The 18,345-nt window shown below is 31.2% G+C and overlaps 2 protein-coding genes across 2 annotated transcripts; both read left to right on the plus strand.

Annotated features, from left to right (window-relative positions):
* Positions 1-6,277: 6,277 nt before the first annotated feature.
* LOC118055964 (LEAF RUST 10 DISEASE-RESISTANCE LOCUS RECEPTOR-LIKE PROTEIN KINASE-like 1.3) lies at positions 6,278-9,718 on the plus strand. Its single transcript, XM_035068014.2, has 4 exons — positions 6,278-7,316; positions 8,055-8,087; positions 8,163-8,486; positions 8,592-9,718. The coding sequence occupies exons 1-4, from the start codon at positions 6,536-6,538 to the stop codon at positions 9,410-9,412; spliced, it is 1,959 nt and encodes a 652-aa protein (XP_034923905.1). The 5' UTR covers positions 6,278-6,535; the 3' UTR covers positions 9,413-9,718.
* A 1,131-nt stretch (positions 9,719-10,849) lies between these two features.
* Positions 10,850-11,969, plus strand: LOC118056021 (uncharacterized). The gene has a single exon (XM_035068108.2). It carries the CDS (start codon positions 11,372-11,374, stop codon positions 11,813-11,815), a length of 444 nt encoding a protein of 147 aa, XP_034923999.1. The 5' UTR covers positions 10,850-11,371; the 3' UTR covers positions 11,816-11,969.
* The last annotated feature ends 6,376 nt before the right edge of the window (positions 11,970-18,345 follow it).

Here is an 18,345-nt window from a genome sequence, read left to right on the forward strand (position 1 = left end):
GTTTTATAAGCATCTTGAAACAAGAGAGCTAACAAGACCTCAAGAGAGTATGATAGAAGATGAAGAAGAGATTGTAAGGAAGTCCACTATGGGATGAGGAAAATATAAGAAGATGATCTTTGTGGGTTTATGGGGCATTCAAACAAATCCTTCAGATAGAGCATCAACGACAAGATATGTGGATAATGTATGTTAATTGCAAGCACGCAGCACTGATAGGAGACACTATCTTCTATGCCTCTAGTTTTTGTCAATGGTAATATGTGTTAATTATGATTTGTACTTGATGCTCAGAACTGTAGAATTAATCTATCATCCGTCACTATTAAACAAGTTTAAAATTTAAAAGAAAAAATTGCAGGTTAAGCTATATCATCACTTGTTGTTAATTGATATCTTAGGGAGATGATGATTCCTTGTGTCAATTTCATACGCATCTTCACTACCTATCTACTCTGTATTTTGCTAGGGTAAGGGTCTTATTGGATCACTACTGAGCTCCCATAGTCTCTTTCATGTGCTATAAAGCTCTTCCTACTATTTTGGTAAGGTCCAGGAATGCTTCTTTCTTTCATGCTTAAGGCATTTTGACCATTTTAAATGTGGTAGAATATGAAACTACCTGCTCATCAGAGCTTGACTATGAGTTTATTTGAAATGCTTTCAACATTCCATATCACCAATCAACATAACTCATGTTCGTATGTAGGAATCTTAGGAGCACCCTCTTCTTAAAGCTCATATAAGTTTTTCAATGTTTTATGATCCCCTAAGTTCTGAAAATCCCCTCCTTCAGATTTCTGCTAATTGGACTGAAATAATTCTAACCATTAAAAATTAAGGATCAAAATGAAATTTTATACGTAATTCTGGGACATCTATGAGTTTTACCCATCAATTCATTATTATCTTGTGTAATTGAGGAGCTTGTGTATAATTCTTTAAAAAAAAATCAGATAAGAAGGAAATACTTATCAAGATATAGGTTTGATTAAGAAAAAGAGATGTTAATCAAAGAGGTAATTATAGACCAGCAACTAGAATTCCAGAAGTTCTTTCTAGTTATAAGAAGAAGAAGAAAAAAAAAGCAAGTAATGATGGGAAACCAGTGTTTGTGAGTTGTCGTACGTGGATGCGTAGTGTTGAAGGTTGAAGGAGTCACTATTTAGTTATTTAGTTTAGGATTGCTACGAAACCCGGTTACATTGGTTTTATCAGAAATTCAAGGGTAAGTGACTGGTTGTGGTTAGAGAAAGTATTAGCACATTTTATCTAAGGTAAGCTGCTTTGTGTGGTTTTGATGGGTTTTAAAAGTTTTTATGGGTTCCTAACCTACAATCAATTTATGGATTAAGATGAAGGCAAATGCGTTTTCTACCACTCGTTCGTCGTAGTGAAAAATACTTTCAATTAAAATAAATAAATGTTTAGTATAATTTTGAGAATTTTCTAGTTAATTTCTAATATTTAAAATACCAATCTAGTTGTAGGTCCAACATTTATACCAGAATATTTACCATTAATTCTCATGAATTAAATTTTTTTCGGTTATAAAAATATTGATTAAATTCTCATGAATTCAATAAATTGATTTATTAAATCCAAAATGTAAGCAATATATATATATATATATATATATATATGATTATTTTTTGTATGTAAATACTAAAACACCAAGTATTTTATTTTTTAAAGCAAAATATGAGTTTTTATATTTTTTGAGAGACTTCATCATTTGCAAATTAAATAAAGATTGTATTTTTCAAAGAGAGATTTTTTGTTGTTGTTTTTTGTGGAAGGAAAACGATCCATTTAATACCAAAAAAGCACCTCATGTGTAGGTCAAAATTCTAAACATTAAATATGTGAGGGTAAAAAAAGTGGGAATATCAAAATTGATTCAAAAATTGTCTTCCAAACATTAAGAAAATATCACCAACTAATGAAGGATGTATTTGGCAAGACAAAAATAAAATATTTTTTTATCAAAGACTATTTTGACCGCAATATCAATCCAAAACAAATTATTGTTTACCGACTCAAAACCAAACATCCACACATATTTTATTAATGTCACAAACTTATATTCAAATTCCATGCTAATTCAAATAAATTACCATCAATCCAAGCATAAATCATGCATCAATATTTAACATCTTCAAACCCAAACCCAAAAAAGAAAACCTATAATTCAACGCAATTAATCAAGTTATATCGAGATCTAAACACAAATCAAACCATGTTAACAATCTAAATATTATACAAAATAATAAGATTTTTACTCCAAAATTTCACAATTTATCGCAATTTTGTCTAAAAATTGTTTGAGTTCATGAATCAACCTTCCGGGATGATTGGAATGTCCAGGGTATAATTCTATGGACACTAGAAGGCCATTGGGACAATGGCGGCGCATGGATTTATGCACTTCCACTAGAGAAGCGTGAAGTCACTCTCTGGTGACCCGAACAAATATAGACCCACTGGATCGGGTAGATCATCAACCCCCTATTTTTCTTTTTCTTTTTTGCCAACAGTGAGGCAAACAGAGGTCTAAGGAGGGGGATCCAACCACATTAAGCTTTAGCTCCCTTCTCCGCTCTTTTCTCTTTACATGACTGCTTTCCTCTCATTATGTTTAAATTTAGTTTTTCTCTTTATAAGAGTTCTTCTTTCTATTAGTTTTCTCTTCATTATGTTTAAATTTAGTGAGTTTTTTTGTTTGTTTAGATTAATAATGAACTAATTTTCTTATTATAGGGCTAGGATATAATCTTTGAATTCATGACATGAGTTGAATGTTGTTGAATTACATATATTTTCTTGATTTCAATTTGATGATTTTGGTTTTCATCCTTGTAATTTATTGGCTATGAATTGCATATTTAAGGTGTTCAAAGAAGTAACGAAAGTTAAAGTTCAATATCAATTCATGAATTCATCAAACCTTGGTAGTATAGTTTAGAAGTAAATACATATTATTATGACTTATATTCAAGAGTTCCACAAAAATTAATGAATTTATATTAATTTCTATGATAACGAAAGTAGACATAAGATTAATATAGATATAATTGTTATATCTTGAAAAAGGATATCATATACAAAAGGAAATTTAGTCATTGCAATTAGCAAAATATTAGTCCAAGAAAACTATATTTAAACTCATGGAAGGAATTCTTTTGATGAAACCCTACACCTTAGAAACCTTTGTCTTTGATTCTAAATTAAACCAAAAGAAATTTGCATTCCATTATACAAATTTGAAATCTTCTTAAATAATATAGGAAATTGATGAATTAGTACTTAAACCACATCCTTGAGGATACAATACTTGAATTACCCTATTATATATGTCACAATCCATACGTTTATTGTAAAACTCTAGGGACGCATCAAAGTGTAGTGAGAAAGATATTGAATATTCTTGTACTAGATTATGAAGGTTTAATAAGCAGAAATTAGAGTATAACTAATGATTGATGATTTTAAAATTGTTTTGCTTTTAGAATAGCTTGTATATAACATATGTTTGGATTCCCTTGTTAATTTTGCAATGAGACAAGCTATATAGATGTTTTTAAAAAAAACTTGTCGTTTATAAGCGTTACAGTCTCCCTAACAACTAAAACGATCAATCGGTTTAAATTGGTTAAGTCAATCAGTTGACTAATTCTTGCAAAATTCTCATGTATTCATTATTGATAAATATAGATCAACCGATTCATTTGGTTATACCAAATGGTCGACTAGTTCATGTATAATTCTAATTATAAATAGATTAACTTAGGTGAATTCTTGGAATCGTATATCTTAGATTTTATCATATGATTTATCAATTTTTTTAAAGTATGCATGGTGAAGTGTGTGAGTTCATTTTAATCGTGTTATCAAGTAGGATATAAAAATTTATATTGAACACTTAAAATGAATACTAATCTAAGTCTTCATTTGCTTTCTTTTTTGAAAGCTCGATTGATTTCTTCATGAAATCAATCATGCTTGTTTTTATACTCTTGAATAAAAATGTTTAAAGCTTATTCTCACCAAGGCATATTATTAAACTATTTTCATTTTATTGTTATAATTAAAATATATAAAAATATGAATATTTGATTTAAAAGGTCAACAATTAGCTTTTAATGAATATGATGATATTCGTTCAAATTTATGTAACTAATGCTATTTAATTTTTTATTTTTGTTGGATTGAAATGAAGGAGAACTATGGGGAAATCGTTAGTAAAATTTGATTTTTTTTGGTTGGCTTGAAATGATCAAGAATTGTTTAGCAATTAGTTAGAAACATGATTTTAGTGGGCTTCTTAAAATGTAATGATTTTTTTAACAGTAATATTGTGGTTTTTTTCAAGAAAGTTGTCAATAGTAAGATTGTGGTTTTTTTTGTTAATTTTAGTTTTCCACTGCACTTTAATTATTAAAATTATTATAATGTAAATAATGACAAAACTTTGAAGTTGTTAAGGCTCGAGAGGGAAATAATGAGTTTCCCAATTTTTCCTTCCTCTACACTGTCAGTGGACGAGGATATGATCTTTGAAACTAGAAAGACTAAGTTATCATATCGCTAAAACTACAGGGACTAAATTACTATTTATCAGATTATCTTTAACCTGGATATTGTAAAATCACCTCGATTCCCCAAACGGTTTCAAAGCAAGATTGATAAAAGAAAATAGGAAGAGAATCAACGACTTGAAAGTCTTTACGAAGTCTTGGTAAACCATGGAACAGTAAGATTGTGATTTTTTCAAGAAAGTTGTCAATGGTAAAATTATTTTTTTTGTGTTGTTTTTTGTTTTCAATGGCTTTTTAATCATTAAAATTATTATAATGGCAAACATGTAAATAATAACAAAATTTTGTTGATTTTTATTTTTGGTGCCAAAATAAAGAACGTGAAGTGTATTGAAGTTATTAAAGCTCCTGAGGGAAAAGTACTTTACTAGACTTTGAAGAAAAAGTGAAAAAACGAAAAGTAATTATCCTTTTTTCTATATATAAAGCTAATTATTAGTATTTGTGTTCAACCTTATTTCTAATTAAGAAAGATACTAAAACACTAATATAATTCTTAAGAAATAGGTTTGATTTCATTCATTTATAAATTTATCTACCGTAATACCATATATAATATAAGAATTTACTTTCACTATTAAAATTATAAAAATGGTTAAAAAGAAGTCAGATAAAGCAAATAATTCAAATTTAAAAAGCAATTAAATCACATCAAGATTTAGAGTCCGTTTGACTACGCGTTAGAAGTTGCGTTTTTACAAAAACACAAGAAGCAAATGTTTAGTTAACAAAAAACAATGCTTAGTGTGCATGGTCCCACATCCAAATCGCGTGAGAAACGCAGGAAGATGAAAAGCATAAAAATGCTGCTTTCAGGAAATCCAACCATGATACACTGAACAGTGTATCATGCACCTCCACTGTTCACTGAACAGTGGAGGCATGTGTCCACTATTCACTTAGCAGGGGAGGCATACTCCACTGTTCACTGAACAGTGGAGTATGTAAACAGTGCAAGAATTGCACTGTTCACGTGAAATTTTTTTTTTTCAGTGTTAATTTTTTTAACATTTAAAAAAAAAAACATTAGTATAAAGTGAATTTATCACACTATAATATTAATTTTATACCTGATAATATTTTATCTACGTTAAAAAAATTATGAAAACTGTAATTTCTTATCAGATGAATTTTGTACGTAATGGAATTATAAATAGTTTAAATGGAATAATAAAAAATATTTTATATAAAGTATTTTTTATTTCATGATGTAATATGAGTAATTAATTCTACAATATTTAAATTTAAAACCATCAATATTAATATATATTTTTCAAAATTATTTTATAACCTCAATTTTAAAAGCATTTTTAACCAAACACATTAAACTATTTTTTTTTCAACCTCAATTTCAACCACAGTTTTTAACCAAACACCTATTTTTTCAAACCAACCTCAACTAAAAGCATTTTTTATAAAACAACTTTTTCCAAACCACAACTACAACAGCTACCGCAATACCAAACACACTCTTAGAAGTATTAACTAATTCTTTTCTAAAATATTCCATGAGAGTGATGTATGGTATTTTAAGTAATTTTAAATTATATAATAAAAGAAAATAGGAAGAAGAGAATCAATGACTTGAAACTCTTTACGAAGTCTTGGTAAACCATGGAACAGGATGGATGGTACAACGTGGTCCAGGGGTTAACACAGAAAAATGATGCCATTTCCCATTAGCATACTTTTCCTGCTATCCCAAAATTTTCAAATACCTGTCTGTAGGAAATTTCTGCTTCAATTTCCTCTTGACTGACTTAAACAACTTTTCAGTCAACGTACCAGAGCCAACCAACCCATTGCCATAACCCAGTCAGGAGTCATGTACTATCTAACCCGTCTTCCATTAGGCCATTACCACACTACCCTCTTTCCTTGCAGCATTCCACACCCAGAACAACCACCACCATCACCCCCTTCTAATTCCTCCACCAATGCGCCCCCTCGGCACCGCTGTTGCCACCTCCTTCCTTTCCACCCTCTTATTGTTCCTCCACTTAACGGCATCATTTCCTTCGAATGACATGAGTAATCTTTCAAACTGCAACCATAACCTCTCTTGTGGTGCCCTCACAGACATCTCCTACCCTTTCACGGGTGCCCAACGTCCACCCGACTGCGGTCCACAGGAGTTCCAGCTCAAATGTAATATTGTTGACTCAGTGACCACCCTCATGTTTAAATCACTGCCTTACCGAGTCACTCGGGTTAACCAAACCAGCCAAACCTTAAGGCTCTCACGTTCAGACTTCTACGATGACCTTCCATGCACCCACCTATCCAATAGCACCACTTTTGACAACGATATCTTCAGTCTTGGCTCCAACAATGAAAACCTTACTTTGTTTTATGGGTGCAAGAACTTAGGTGACTTTTTCGAGGAAAAATTTAAGTTTTCATTTGTCGAGGACAAATTTAAGTTCTCATGTCCCATGCCAGGAGGTTCAGAAGAAGAAGGGTTTTTCAAGGTTGGTGATCATCCTCCTATGAACAGTACTTGTCACGCTAGTTTTCAAGTGCCATTTCTCCGGAGTCGGGCACAACAACTTCAGGCTGAAGGGTCATCTTTACTTGGTGAGGTTTTGAAAGAAGGGTTTGATGTACGTTATAGTGATCCTTACAGTGCTGATTGTCAGAAGTGTTCCAAGCATTCTGGTAGGCAATGTGGGTTTGATGTTAAACCTATTTGCATCTGTAATGATCACCTCTGTCCTGGTAAGTTAAAATCGATATTAATTTTTACTAGCCAAAATCTTCTACGAGTTTGGTAGCTTTCCAGAATTGCTAGGACTTCTTGTGGTAGTTGATACGAAGGTTTTTTTTTATCAAATTATGCAAAGCTTCAATGATTTCAAGAATTAATGCTTGAATTGCTTGCAAGGCTCACAAGTCCAGCAGCATTATTTACTGGTAGTGAATAATAAATTATAGCATTCATTCAATGTTCATGTTAAGAGGTTCAATGTTCAAAATTATGCTTCTTTGCTTGAGTCTGTGTTCAATTCTATGGGGTTATCATTTGAAATCAACAATATGATCCATTTCTTCTTCATCAGATGTTAAATAATTCTCGTTTAAGCTCTGCTAATTTTTTTTGCAATAATTAATGCTTATTTCTCTAGTAGTTGCGGTCAGTGATAGGAAAAAGTTGCGCTATTCAATTACTCAAAAGGGTTTTCCCCTGCTTTTCTCTGTTTTTGCCCACCAATTTTGCTTGTTTCTCCATGGATAACCTGCATCCTTTACTGTGGCCGTTGTTTAGGCCCATAGCCTGTGTGTCCATAATCTGACTGAATTCCTGAATTAGTTTGTATTTAACAAATAATAATTAAGATAACCACAATCATATTTTAGAAGTTTCTTGCTATCTGGTCTTGCTAACAAGTCCCAAATTTGCTCCAAACTTTTTATTCATGCTGCAACTGATGCTTCTCGCTCTCGTGAATTATGCAGTGAAGTCGTCTAACCGAAAACGACTTATAATAGGTAAAACTCTGCTACATTACTGTATTAAATCAGCACTGAAGAAAAGCTGAGCAGTTTCGTTTTTATCATTTCCAGGCGTCACCTTGGCAAGTGGAGCAGTTCTTGTTATCTTTGTGGGATGCTGGATCTTGGTTGTCAAACAAGTGAAGAAAAGAAAATCTGCGCTAGTGCAAAGCCAAGGCCTTCCAGCAGTTACACCTACTTCAAGCAACGGCCTTGCTACTTCAACTAATTTCTTCCGAGCTACTCCTTCTCTTGCCAACTTGAAGTCTGACCTTGATAAGGGCAGTACCTATCTTGGAGTCAGGGTGTTCAGCTACAACGAACTCGAGGAAGCCACTAATTGTTTTGATTCTTCAAAAGAACTTGGAGATGGAGGGTTTGGCACTGTTTACTATGGTTAGAAGATGAAATTATTTTATTTTGCAGTATAGTAACCTTGCATAAATTAACTTCTTTGCTGACTCCTTTCTAAAGTTTTAACGTAATTCCTTGAATGATCAGGAGTACTCAGGGATGCGCGTGTGGTAGCTGTCAAGCGCCTATATGAGAGCAACATGAGACGTGCTGAGCAGTTTATGAATGAAGTTGAGATCCTGGCTCAATTGCGGCACAAGAACCTGGTGGAACTCTATGGATGCACCTCAAGGCATAGCCGAGAGCTTCTACTTGTTTATGAATACATGCCTAACGGAACTGTCGCTGATCATCTTCATGGAAGACAGTCGAACTCTGGTTTGCTCACTTGGCCTGTTCGGTTGAGCATTGCTATAGAGACAGCCAGTGCACTTGCATACCTCCACGCTTCAGATGTCATACATCGTGATGTTAAAACCAATAACATTCTCCTAGACAACGACTTCCATGTGAAAGTGGCTGATTTTGGCTTGTCGAGATTGTTCCCAACTGATGTAACTCATGTATCGACTGCTCCCCAAGGGACGCCTGGATATCTTGATCCGGAGTATCATCAATGCTACCACCTCACCAACAAGAGCGACGTTTACAGCTATGGTGTGGTCTTGATTGAGCTGATATCAGCTTTAGAAGCAGTGGACATCACTAGGCATAGGCATGATATTAATTTGTCCAACATGGCAGTGAACAAAATCCAAAACCATGCTTTAAATGAGTTGGTTGATCCATTTCTTGGATTCGATAAGGATTTCGTGGTCAGGGAGATGGTATCATCAGTTGCAGAATTAGCTTTCGTGTGTTTGCAACATGAGAGGGAAATGAGGCCAACTATGGAAGAAGTTTTGGAGGTATTAAGAGGAATTGAGAGAGAAAATTATGGAGCAGGGAAAGGAGGTGTTGAATGTTAGGGACGATGATGTTGGCTATTGAAGCATGCTCCTCCCCCGCTTCAACTTTCACCAGACTCCACGACAGATCAATTCTGGGCTAGCAGTTCTTCAACTGTAACACCTCATTCCTACTAGCAGTTGATATTCTCTAATCCTTTTTACTAAGAAATTTTCAAATGTCCTACAAATACCCGATATGACAATGGTTTTGGGGTTTATTAATTATCCTTTCTTTGTATGGTGTTGATTTGTTGTTAATATGCAAAAAATGTGACGAATGCCACTGTAGAGGCTTCTAAGGGAATGCGCATTTTGAATATAGCCGTCTGTTGCTCTTTTGCATGGGGTGAATCATGACTGGCTGCTTTGATTATTATCTAATGTTCAAATGTTTTCAAGTAAATCATCAAGAACAATCTGACCTAGTTCCTGCTAGCTAGGATGGCCGGCTGTTTGGTAGTGTGGTTGCGGGTGAGGTTCACCCGCAACCACACTACCAGGTGTTTGGTTAAAGGAAAAAAACTGTGGTTGCTGGTAGGACCCATTAATTTTGATGGCTGGACCGCAGGTTGTGAGAAGCAGCAAAATGCTGCTTCTCATGCCGACAAGTTATTGTCAACAGTGGAGCATGGCTCCGCTGTTCAATGAACAATGGTGCCATGCTCCACCACGCACTGTTCATTAAGTGAACAGTGCGAGTGAATTTTAATTCATTGCGCACTGTTCACGTTTCCAGGTTGGTTTGTTTTTTTTTTTTTTTTTTTTTTGAAAAACCATGAAAATGAGTTTAAATATTTTTATTGTTTTTTTAAAAATTATAATGACGTAGTATTTGTGAAATTTGATCGCAATTCCAATTATGTTATTGCCTGGTCCGGCCCAGTTAAATAAAATTCAGTTTTTATTTTTATTTTAATTGTGTTCTATTCAAAAATTTAAAAGGAAATCAATTGATGACGTAATAAAAGATTCAATTTTTATTGTTGCGCGTTTAAGAAACCATGAAAAATATAGTCCTTGTTGGATAGATTTCATATGTGATGACATTGCACATAATGTAATAGAATAATAAAAAATATTTGATATCAATATTATTTATTATTATTATAAAATAGGAACAGAATCATACTTCGTGTGCTGTCCGTTATTATTATTATTATTTAATTTTACCTTCATGGATTTTTAACTCTTCGCTGCCAAAGAGAGATTATGACTTTTAACTGTCGAAGAATATCAGAAAACAGACAAGAAGAAGAAAATAAAAGAGAAATAACGTAGAAAAGGAGAGAGAAGAAAAGGGACTCTAGGAAGAAGACTCGTTGCTGTCACTTCTTCGAAGAGTTATTTCTGCAAATAATATATACTTAGCCAATAAATAACAAACATGATTCATTCATTATTATTTAATTCCTAGATTAGATTTAACACTAAATTCGCAGTCCTATTAAAAACAAATTATTATTTTGATGAAAACTATTAAGGGAGGACAAAAGCTACCGTTCATCTCCCTTCCCCTCTACAAAAGACAACCACGACATTATTTATTAATCTGATATACTTTGGACTTGACCAACATTAGATTAGATCATACAAAGTAGCAGCATTACATGCAATTTTCCATGGCCTCGAGCTCTCTTAATCCCATCATCATTAGCCATAGCTGAAACAAAAACACAATTCCATCTCTCACACTCTACTCCTTGGACTCATTCACTGGCATCAATTCCTATATACCGAAACCTCCCCTTCTCCTCCACTTGTCATCACATAACAAACACTACCACCCACCCTTCAAATCCAGATAAACAACGGCATACAATTTAAGAGATTTTTAGATCATATTAAGTATTCTTCTTCTTCTTCAAGAGCGGCAAGCAGGATAAACCCGAAGAAAACCCAGATGGGTCAAATGAATTAGATCTCAAGATTGTATAGAGAGAGAGAGAGAAAGTGGGGTCTTCTTGTTTTTGTTTATTAATGGCGACGCTGCATAAATTCAAGCTACTAGCTACACAATGTGCAGTGACAGCAACACCAACGCAAAGTCCAACAACAAGTCCCGTCTTCCACATCCGCCGCCGGAGGAAGACTCTTCGGATGCTACTTTCAAAGAACTCCGATGTTCGCCGGAGGATTCCACGGCGAGAAGATGAATCGGAAGTAGAGGAAGATCCGTTGCCCGAGAAGAGGGTGAGGAGGAAATTGAAGGATTTGTTTGTGTCCTCGCCGCCTTTTGAGGAGAAGGAGAGGAGGAGTGGTGAGCGTGGTGGCGGTGAGGAGGTGGGGTTGATTAGTGGTGGTGCAGCGGCGGTGAGGAGAGGTGGTGTCGGTGGCGGCGCGTTGAGACCGGTTGCGGCGTCGTTGAGATATAGATTGTTAAGGAGAGCTTGGAGACCTGTATTAGTTACCATCCCTGAGTAGTAAATTGATTCTGAAAATTTGTACGGATAAATGGAATATTTTTGTTTCTTCTATTCTTAAATTTTGTGAAGTATTTATTTTTACTTGAGAAATTATATATATGATGCTTGTACGTAGAAATTGATTCCCAAATAAAATTATCTGTGTGTTTTTTCGAATTTTTTTTTATAAAAAGGATAGTATTAAACATTTCTATAGAAATTTACAAAAATTGATAATTGTAACAATTATTCAAATAATTGGACGTAATTTAGATTTATTCAGGTTGTCAATCTTTCACAAGTGAATTTAAAAAAAAAAAGATTAAGAGAAAATATATTTATAAGTACATTTAAATAATCTATAATATCAAAACTTGGTTGTCTTTCCCTTGCTACCAAACTTGCATGTTTTTTTAAAAAAGAAGCAAAATGTAAGTTTGGTAGCTATGGAAAGACATTTACAGGGCGTATGTTACCATAACCGGCGCATTTTATCACAGAGTGCCAGGAAGAAGACGGCAGGGAGAAGGGTCAAGGGGATGCTTTATGAGAGAAATGAAGATTCTAAAGAATGGATTGATTTGTCAAATAGTTTTTGTATACAAGGTGGGGTAGGAGCATTGAAGATGCTATAGATCATGTAGACAAATTGAAGACAGAGATATGATGGAGTCTAATAATTTTTAGTATAAAGTCTCTCTCAATCGCAGCTTCCATGTGTTGATGATGCTAAGCAAGGGATTGCATTTAATTATATCAAGAAATTGTTCGATGGTGCGAGGGCTATATATGTGCTCGTATACTAGCTCTCAATTATTTGTTGACCCATGATGAAAATATGGATCATACATGCATGGTGGGGGTCCTTATTTAGTGTAAATTTATGCTTGGGGGGTTAAATGATGATGTTTAAACACAAAGTTTAAGCATAATCATGTTTGGAGCTTGAGGGGTAACATGCCCAATTCAAATTTGATGCAATTCAGCTTTTTAAGACCCAACAAGCTTTGTCCATTTTTAGGGTCTTCAGCAGCATAAATATATCTATGTGATTTTCAATAATAGTTTTCTTTTCTTAAAAAAAAAACAAATAGTAGGAAGCAATGCGAAAGTCCTGTTCATTTACGCAATCATGCTATGTTTTAATGTGCTGTGTAAAAAATAATATTATTTTGATAAATTTTTAAATAAAAAGAATTTTAAAAAGCAATTATTATCGTAATACAAAACACCATCAAAGTGTGTTTTTTTTTTTTCTTTTTTAAACAATAAACAATATAAGGCTTAACATAATGCATTTTCGAAGAGCTAGCTCCTGCATGCGGCTGTCCAGCGAGAATAGAGCAAAAAACCGGAGCTCAATCCATAGAAGGGGGAGAAAAGAAGACAAGCCTGGACACTCTTGGTTGAAGTTTGAAGTATGTTCATTCTTTTTGGCAACAGCCTCCTGTATTTAAGGCACTTTGGGGACACTAAGGATCCACTTTGCCCCAAAGTGATCATAACAGCTTGCTTCCCTAATCAAGTTGGTTAATGTCTTTGCTTGTTATGCATTCAAATCAAAGGTAATATGATTAAGTTATTTAGGACCAATCCAGCGAGCCCCGGAACTACAAATTAACCATTGTTCCTCTCTTTTTTTCTTTTTTTTTTGGGTGCCGGCAAAGGCCAAATGCTCATACAGCCGGCCTCCAAGCAGCCACAAAACTGGCGGAGGAGAGTTCCAAATAACCTCTTCCACCGGACTTTGAGCTCCGATCGATCTTAGCAAGGTAATAAGCACATGTATTACCTTGCCTGAGAACATGAATAATTAAGTCTGCAATCTACGAGCAAGAAGAGTTCTTATATCCATCCTCTAAGATCACATGACAACAAGGTTGATAGAATTTGGCAGCTTCCAGGATGGCTCTCACCGTCTCTTGGGAATCTATTTCTGCAGTAAATTATCAGTAGGACTTTTTTAAGATCGCCTGCTTCATATTAAAATCCTCTAAACCATTTTGATTGATACTTTTTGTACTTATTTTTCTTTTCATTTTAATATTAACAAAACACTTGAGTGGAGGGTGTGGTTAAATATAGTAGCCACAGTACAAAATATTATTTATTGAAATATTTATTTTTAATTTTACCTTTAAACATCTTAATTTTATTTAGTTTTAATATTAAATTATTTTTAATTTTATCTTTTAATATTAAGTTGTTTGAGAATTGAGCTTTATAATTTTTTTTTAATTTATTTTCTATAAAGTTATCCTGATCTGAATTTAGTTTTTTTTTTTAATTTCAACCCTTGACATTGGATCTGCTTGCGGAGTTTCGTAATTTTTGTATAATTATTTTTTATGAATTTATCTCGATCTCATGGTCTATATCAAGGATTTAACAGGTTAGTTTGTGCTTACCAAGTTTTTTGAGTTTTTTTTTTTATTTTATTATTCAACATTGAATTATATATATATATATATATATATTCTTTCTATAATGTTATCACGATTTTATAACCAGGGTTGGGAATCTAGTAGTTTAACCCGAGTTGACTCAAATAATTTTTTACTTTTTATTAGTTTAATTTTTTTATTCAAATTTATCATTTACTATTGAATTGATCAGGAATTAATTTTTATAGTTTATTTTGATTTTTTTTTATATAGATAGGAATACAACAATCTTATAACTCGGATTATAGATTTAACAAGTTAACTCAAGTCAATATAATATATTGTGGTCTTAATATTTAATAAAAAAAATATTATTTAATAGGTCATCATATCAATAATTAAAAAAATATTCAATATGCATTTTATTTTAAATTTATAATTATATTTTTATTATTATTAAAAAACACCTTAATAATATTTGGATTTTTTTTCACATTAAAAAACATTAATCCAACTCCGAGCACAGAGTTGATGAATAATCTTGTATTTACTACTGGGTGTTTGGATTGAGGATTCATTGTCAAAATTGAGCAACAAAAGTCTCCTTTTTCAGCCACTAAATCACTCCAAAAAAAAAATAACAGAAAAATTTTTTTCACCCTTGCAAATAACATTTCATCACATGAAAAACCATTTTCAAACTCAAAACAAACATATAAGAAATTTGGGTTTTAGCTTATTGATTCAAAATTAAAAATCTTAAAAATTGAAAATTTACGATGATGGCTTGGTTCAAATTGGTATGCATAAACTTGTGGTCGTGCAACCTTTTTTTTTTTTTTTAGATGATGTTGCTATTAATAATGACTAAGATTTTAGTTTATTTGAAAATTATAATTATGGTTGTTTTTTTAAAGTGATTTTCATCTTAAAATGCATTAAAATGATGTTTTTTTTTATGTTTAAAAAATTATTTTTATTATCAATACATCAAAATGATCTGAAAACACCAAAAAATTATTAATTTGAAGTAAAATAAATATTAAAATTTTAATTTTTTTCAAAAACACTTTTGAAACACAAAAATAAATAGGGCTTAGTCGATAGGATCTTAATCAAAAGACCTAATAATTCATGTATTAAATTAAAAGAACAAAAAATTACACAAGATGTCAATCAAGATTAAAACAATTGACAGTTCAAGAGGAAGTTATAAGATTAAACTTTTTAAGACCTGCATATATAAGTATTTAGTTTTGATGTGTCAAAACTATTCCAAAAATACTTAACAAGTCGAAGCAGATTTTGGGTTGGCTTTGTTTATGTTTTTGCGTTACAATCTATACTTAAATTATTTTTTATTTAAAAATATATTAAAATAATTTTTTGAGTGTTTTTTTAATGATTTTATTGATGTCAAAAATAAAAATAAAATCTAAAATAATATTATTTTAATATATTTTTAATTAAAATATACTTTTAAAAAATATTATGTACTATCAATATAACTCTAAGAAATAGCATAATTAAAAAATATTATGTACTATCAATATAATTATTTTTTAATTAAAAAATATTATTCTAAGAAATAGTCAATATTAAACAAGCTTGAAGCATAATTACTCTTTCCAAATTTATGTTATGTTACTATTATTATAATGTTCATCTATATTTTAGTTAGTTAGAACAAGTTGTTAAATTATTTCATATTAACATTGACTATTTCTTAGATTTCTCCCATTGTTTATCTTCTAACTTTAGTGAATAGCATTTTGGTCTCTCTTAACGAACAAAAGAGGTGTTTAATAGTGTGTAAAACTTATCTTTTAAAGTGTTTTTTATTTACAAATATATTAAAATAATATTTTTTTTATTTTTTAAAATTATTTTTGACATTAAAAAATAAATTTAAAGTAAATAAATTTTTTTTAAAAATAGAACACTTTTAAAATAATAATAAAAAAAAAATCAAAGCTTTAAAGCCCACCATTGACAAATCCATAATCTTCTTCCTAGGCAAAGGCTTTGCTAATTTGCAGTTAGTTAAAGTGTTAAACTAAAGCCCAAAAAGAGAAAACAGAAAGCTAATTTGAAGTTCATTATCCCGTCGTGAATAAATTCTCCGGAATGGTAATAAAATCCGTGTGGGATAAAGTGTTAAAATCCAGTTTGTTTTTTATTTTAAAAATATTTTTTAAAAAGAATTAAATTTTTTATTTTAAAAAATAAAAAAATATTATTTTAATATATTTTTAAACAATAAAACATTTTAAAGCAATCCTATAAACACCTCCAATCACTCCAAAACCAAAATTAATTTAAAATAGGGGTAATTTATTTTCGATTCAAATTAGTTTCTTATAAAAAAATAATCAAACTAAATTTACAAAAAAAAAACTGAAATCGATTCAAATTAACAGGTTTGATTTGATTTTTTAGAACAAAAACCGGTTTAAACCAGTTTAACTCATTTTTTTTACAGTTTGGCTCGGTTTTTTTATGATTTTTTTTTGTTTGGGTTCAGTTTGGTTGGCTTATAAAATCAAAACCGAATCGAACCGGTTTGATTTTTTTTTTTTAAATTCTAATATATTTAATTGGGTTTTTTTTCACAGTTTAATTTTTTTAATTTTTTCAATTTAATTATTTTTTTCAGTTTTTTCTCACCACTAATTCAAAGCTCGTATAACTGCATAATAAAAATTTATATACAGTAGTCAAAATACATCAATAATAAGTTAATAGCTTATTAATACGATGGACCTAGACTCTTTCTATAATAATGGTCTACTTTTTCCAGGAGTTGATTGACATGAGAGTTACAGCTTCACCCCTCCAATACGATGGATAGCTTATCTAGTTTGGATTCCATTTAAATTGAAATCTTTGAAAAAAACCATTTGGATTACAGTGATTGATTCACTATGTATTCAGTCATTGGATAATGTAAATAGGATCTTTTTTCCTTTTCTTATTAAGTAACAAAAACTAAATAAATAAAACTATTCTTTTTTAAATCTTAATCATCTGAGGTTTTAACAATAATTATTAATCCCGACACATCTTAATAGATTGACTCGAAAGAATTAAAACTCAACGTGATTTGGATTGAGTTTTAGTTAAATTTGATAAAATTTTAATTAAGTTAAATATATTCAATATAATCAGTTTTTTAATAACATTTAATCATTTTTGAAATAGTCTATATATTTAGGATTATAATTATAGTTGTTTTTTTTTTTAATATTTTTCACTTAAAAATATATTAAAATAATATTTTTTTATATTTTATTATTTTATTTATCAACACATCAAAATAATTTAAAAATATTAATTTAAAATAAAAATATAAAAAAATTATTTCTTAAAAATAATACTTTCAGAACATAAAAATAAACAGCGTCTAATGGAATTTGTGTCACTAGTGGCATCCTCCTCTCTTGTGATGTGGAAATAAATCTCGTCCGAAATCAGAATGATGATGAACATTCCACGACATTAAATTTTACCAAAAAAAATAAATAAAAAATAAACCCTATATTGGCTTAATATATTAAAAAATGTGATAATCACGCGCTTAAGTTTAGCGCGTGAGATTCCTTTTTTCTTCTCTTTAAACTTTAAACGACATGTCCTCTTTTGTCCCCACATTTCCACTGCAAGAAGAGAAAGTCTCAACAGTGTGCTCATAGCCACATATGCCTTGTAAGTACGTCATTACAGGACCCGGGGCGTTATATAAAATTATAAACAGAACAACCCCCGCACAGATTGACACGTAGCAAAACAGAATACACATCAGCTTTTTCCAAGAATTTTTTATTTTATTTTATATTGTTTTAATATTCTAGTGTTAAAAATAAATTAGTGATGGAATCCTAATTGTTTTTTATGGAGACCCTTTTGGCATCTCCAAATTTTATACTTTAATATTTTTATTATTTTTTAAAATATTAATTTTTATAATTAATTTTTTATAAAATTATCACAATCTCAAACAAACATCTTAAAATTCAATTAATATTTAATTTTACAAGCATATATTTTTATTATAATATCATTAAGTAAAAAATGATTAAAAAATAAAGTTGTCATACCAGATGAAGTTCATGATCTGGATTGCAGATTTGATGGGTTAATCCATGAAGCCCAGAGCAACACAATA

This window comes from Populus alba, chromosome 4 (genome assembly GCF_005239225.2).
Source record: "Populus alba chromosome 4, ASM523922v2, whole genome shotgun sequence".
Taxonomy (NCBI): Eukaryota; Viridiplantae; Streptophyta; class Magnoliopsida; order Malpighiales; family Salicaceae; genus Populus; species Populus alba.

Excerpts from the sequence above, each read along its gene's own strand:
- LOC118055964 (XM_035068014.2), top strand. The coding sequence starts at position 6,536 with ATGCGCCCCCTCGGCACCGCTGTTGCCACCTCCTTCCTTTCCACCCTC. Across the intron at positions 7,317-8,054 it reads TAATGATCACCTCTGTCCTG|TGAAGTCGTCTAACCGAAAA; the intron begins GTAAGTTAAAAT and ends TGAATTATGCAG. Across the intron at positions 8,487-8,591 it reads GTTTGGCACTGTTTACTATG|GAGTACTCAGGGATGCGCGT; the intron begins GTTAGAAGATGA and ends TTGAATGATCAG.
- LOC118056021 (XM_035068108.2), top strand. The coding sequence starts at position 11,372 with ATGGCGACGCTGCATAAATTCAAGCTACTAGCTACACAATGTGCAGTG.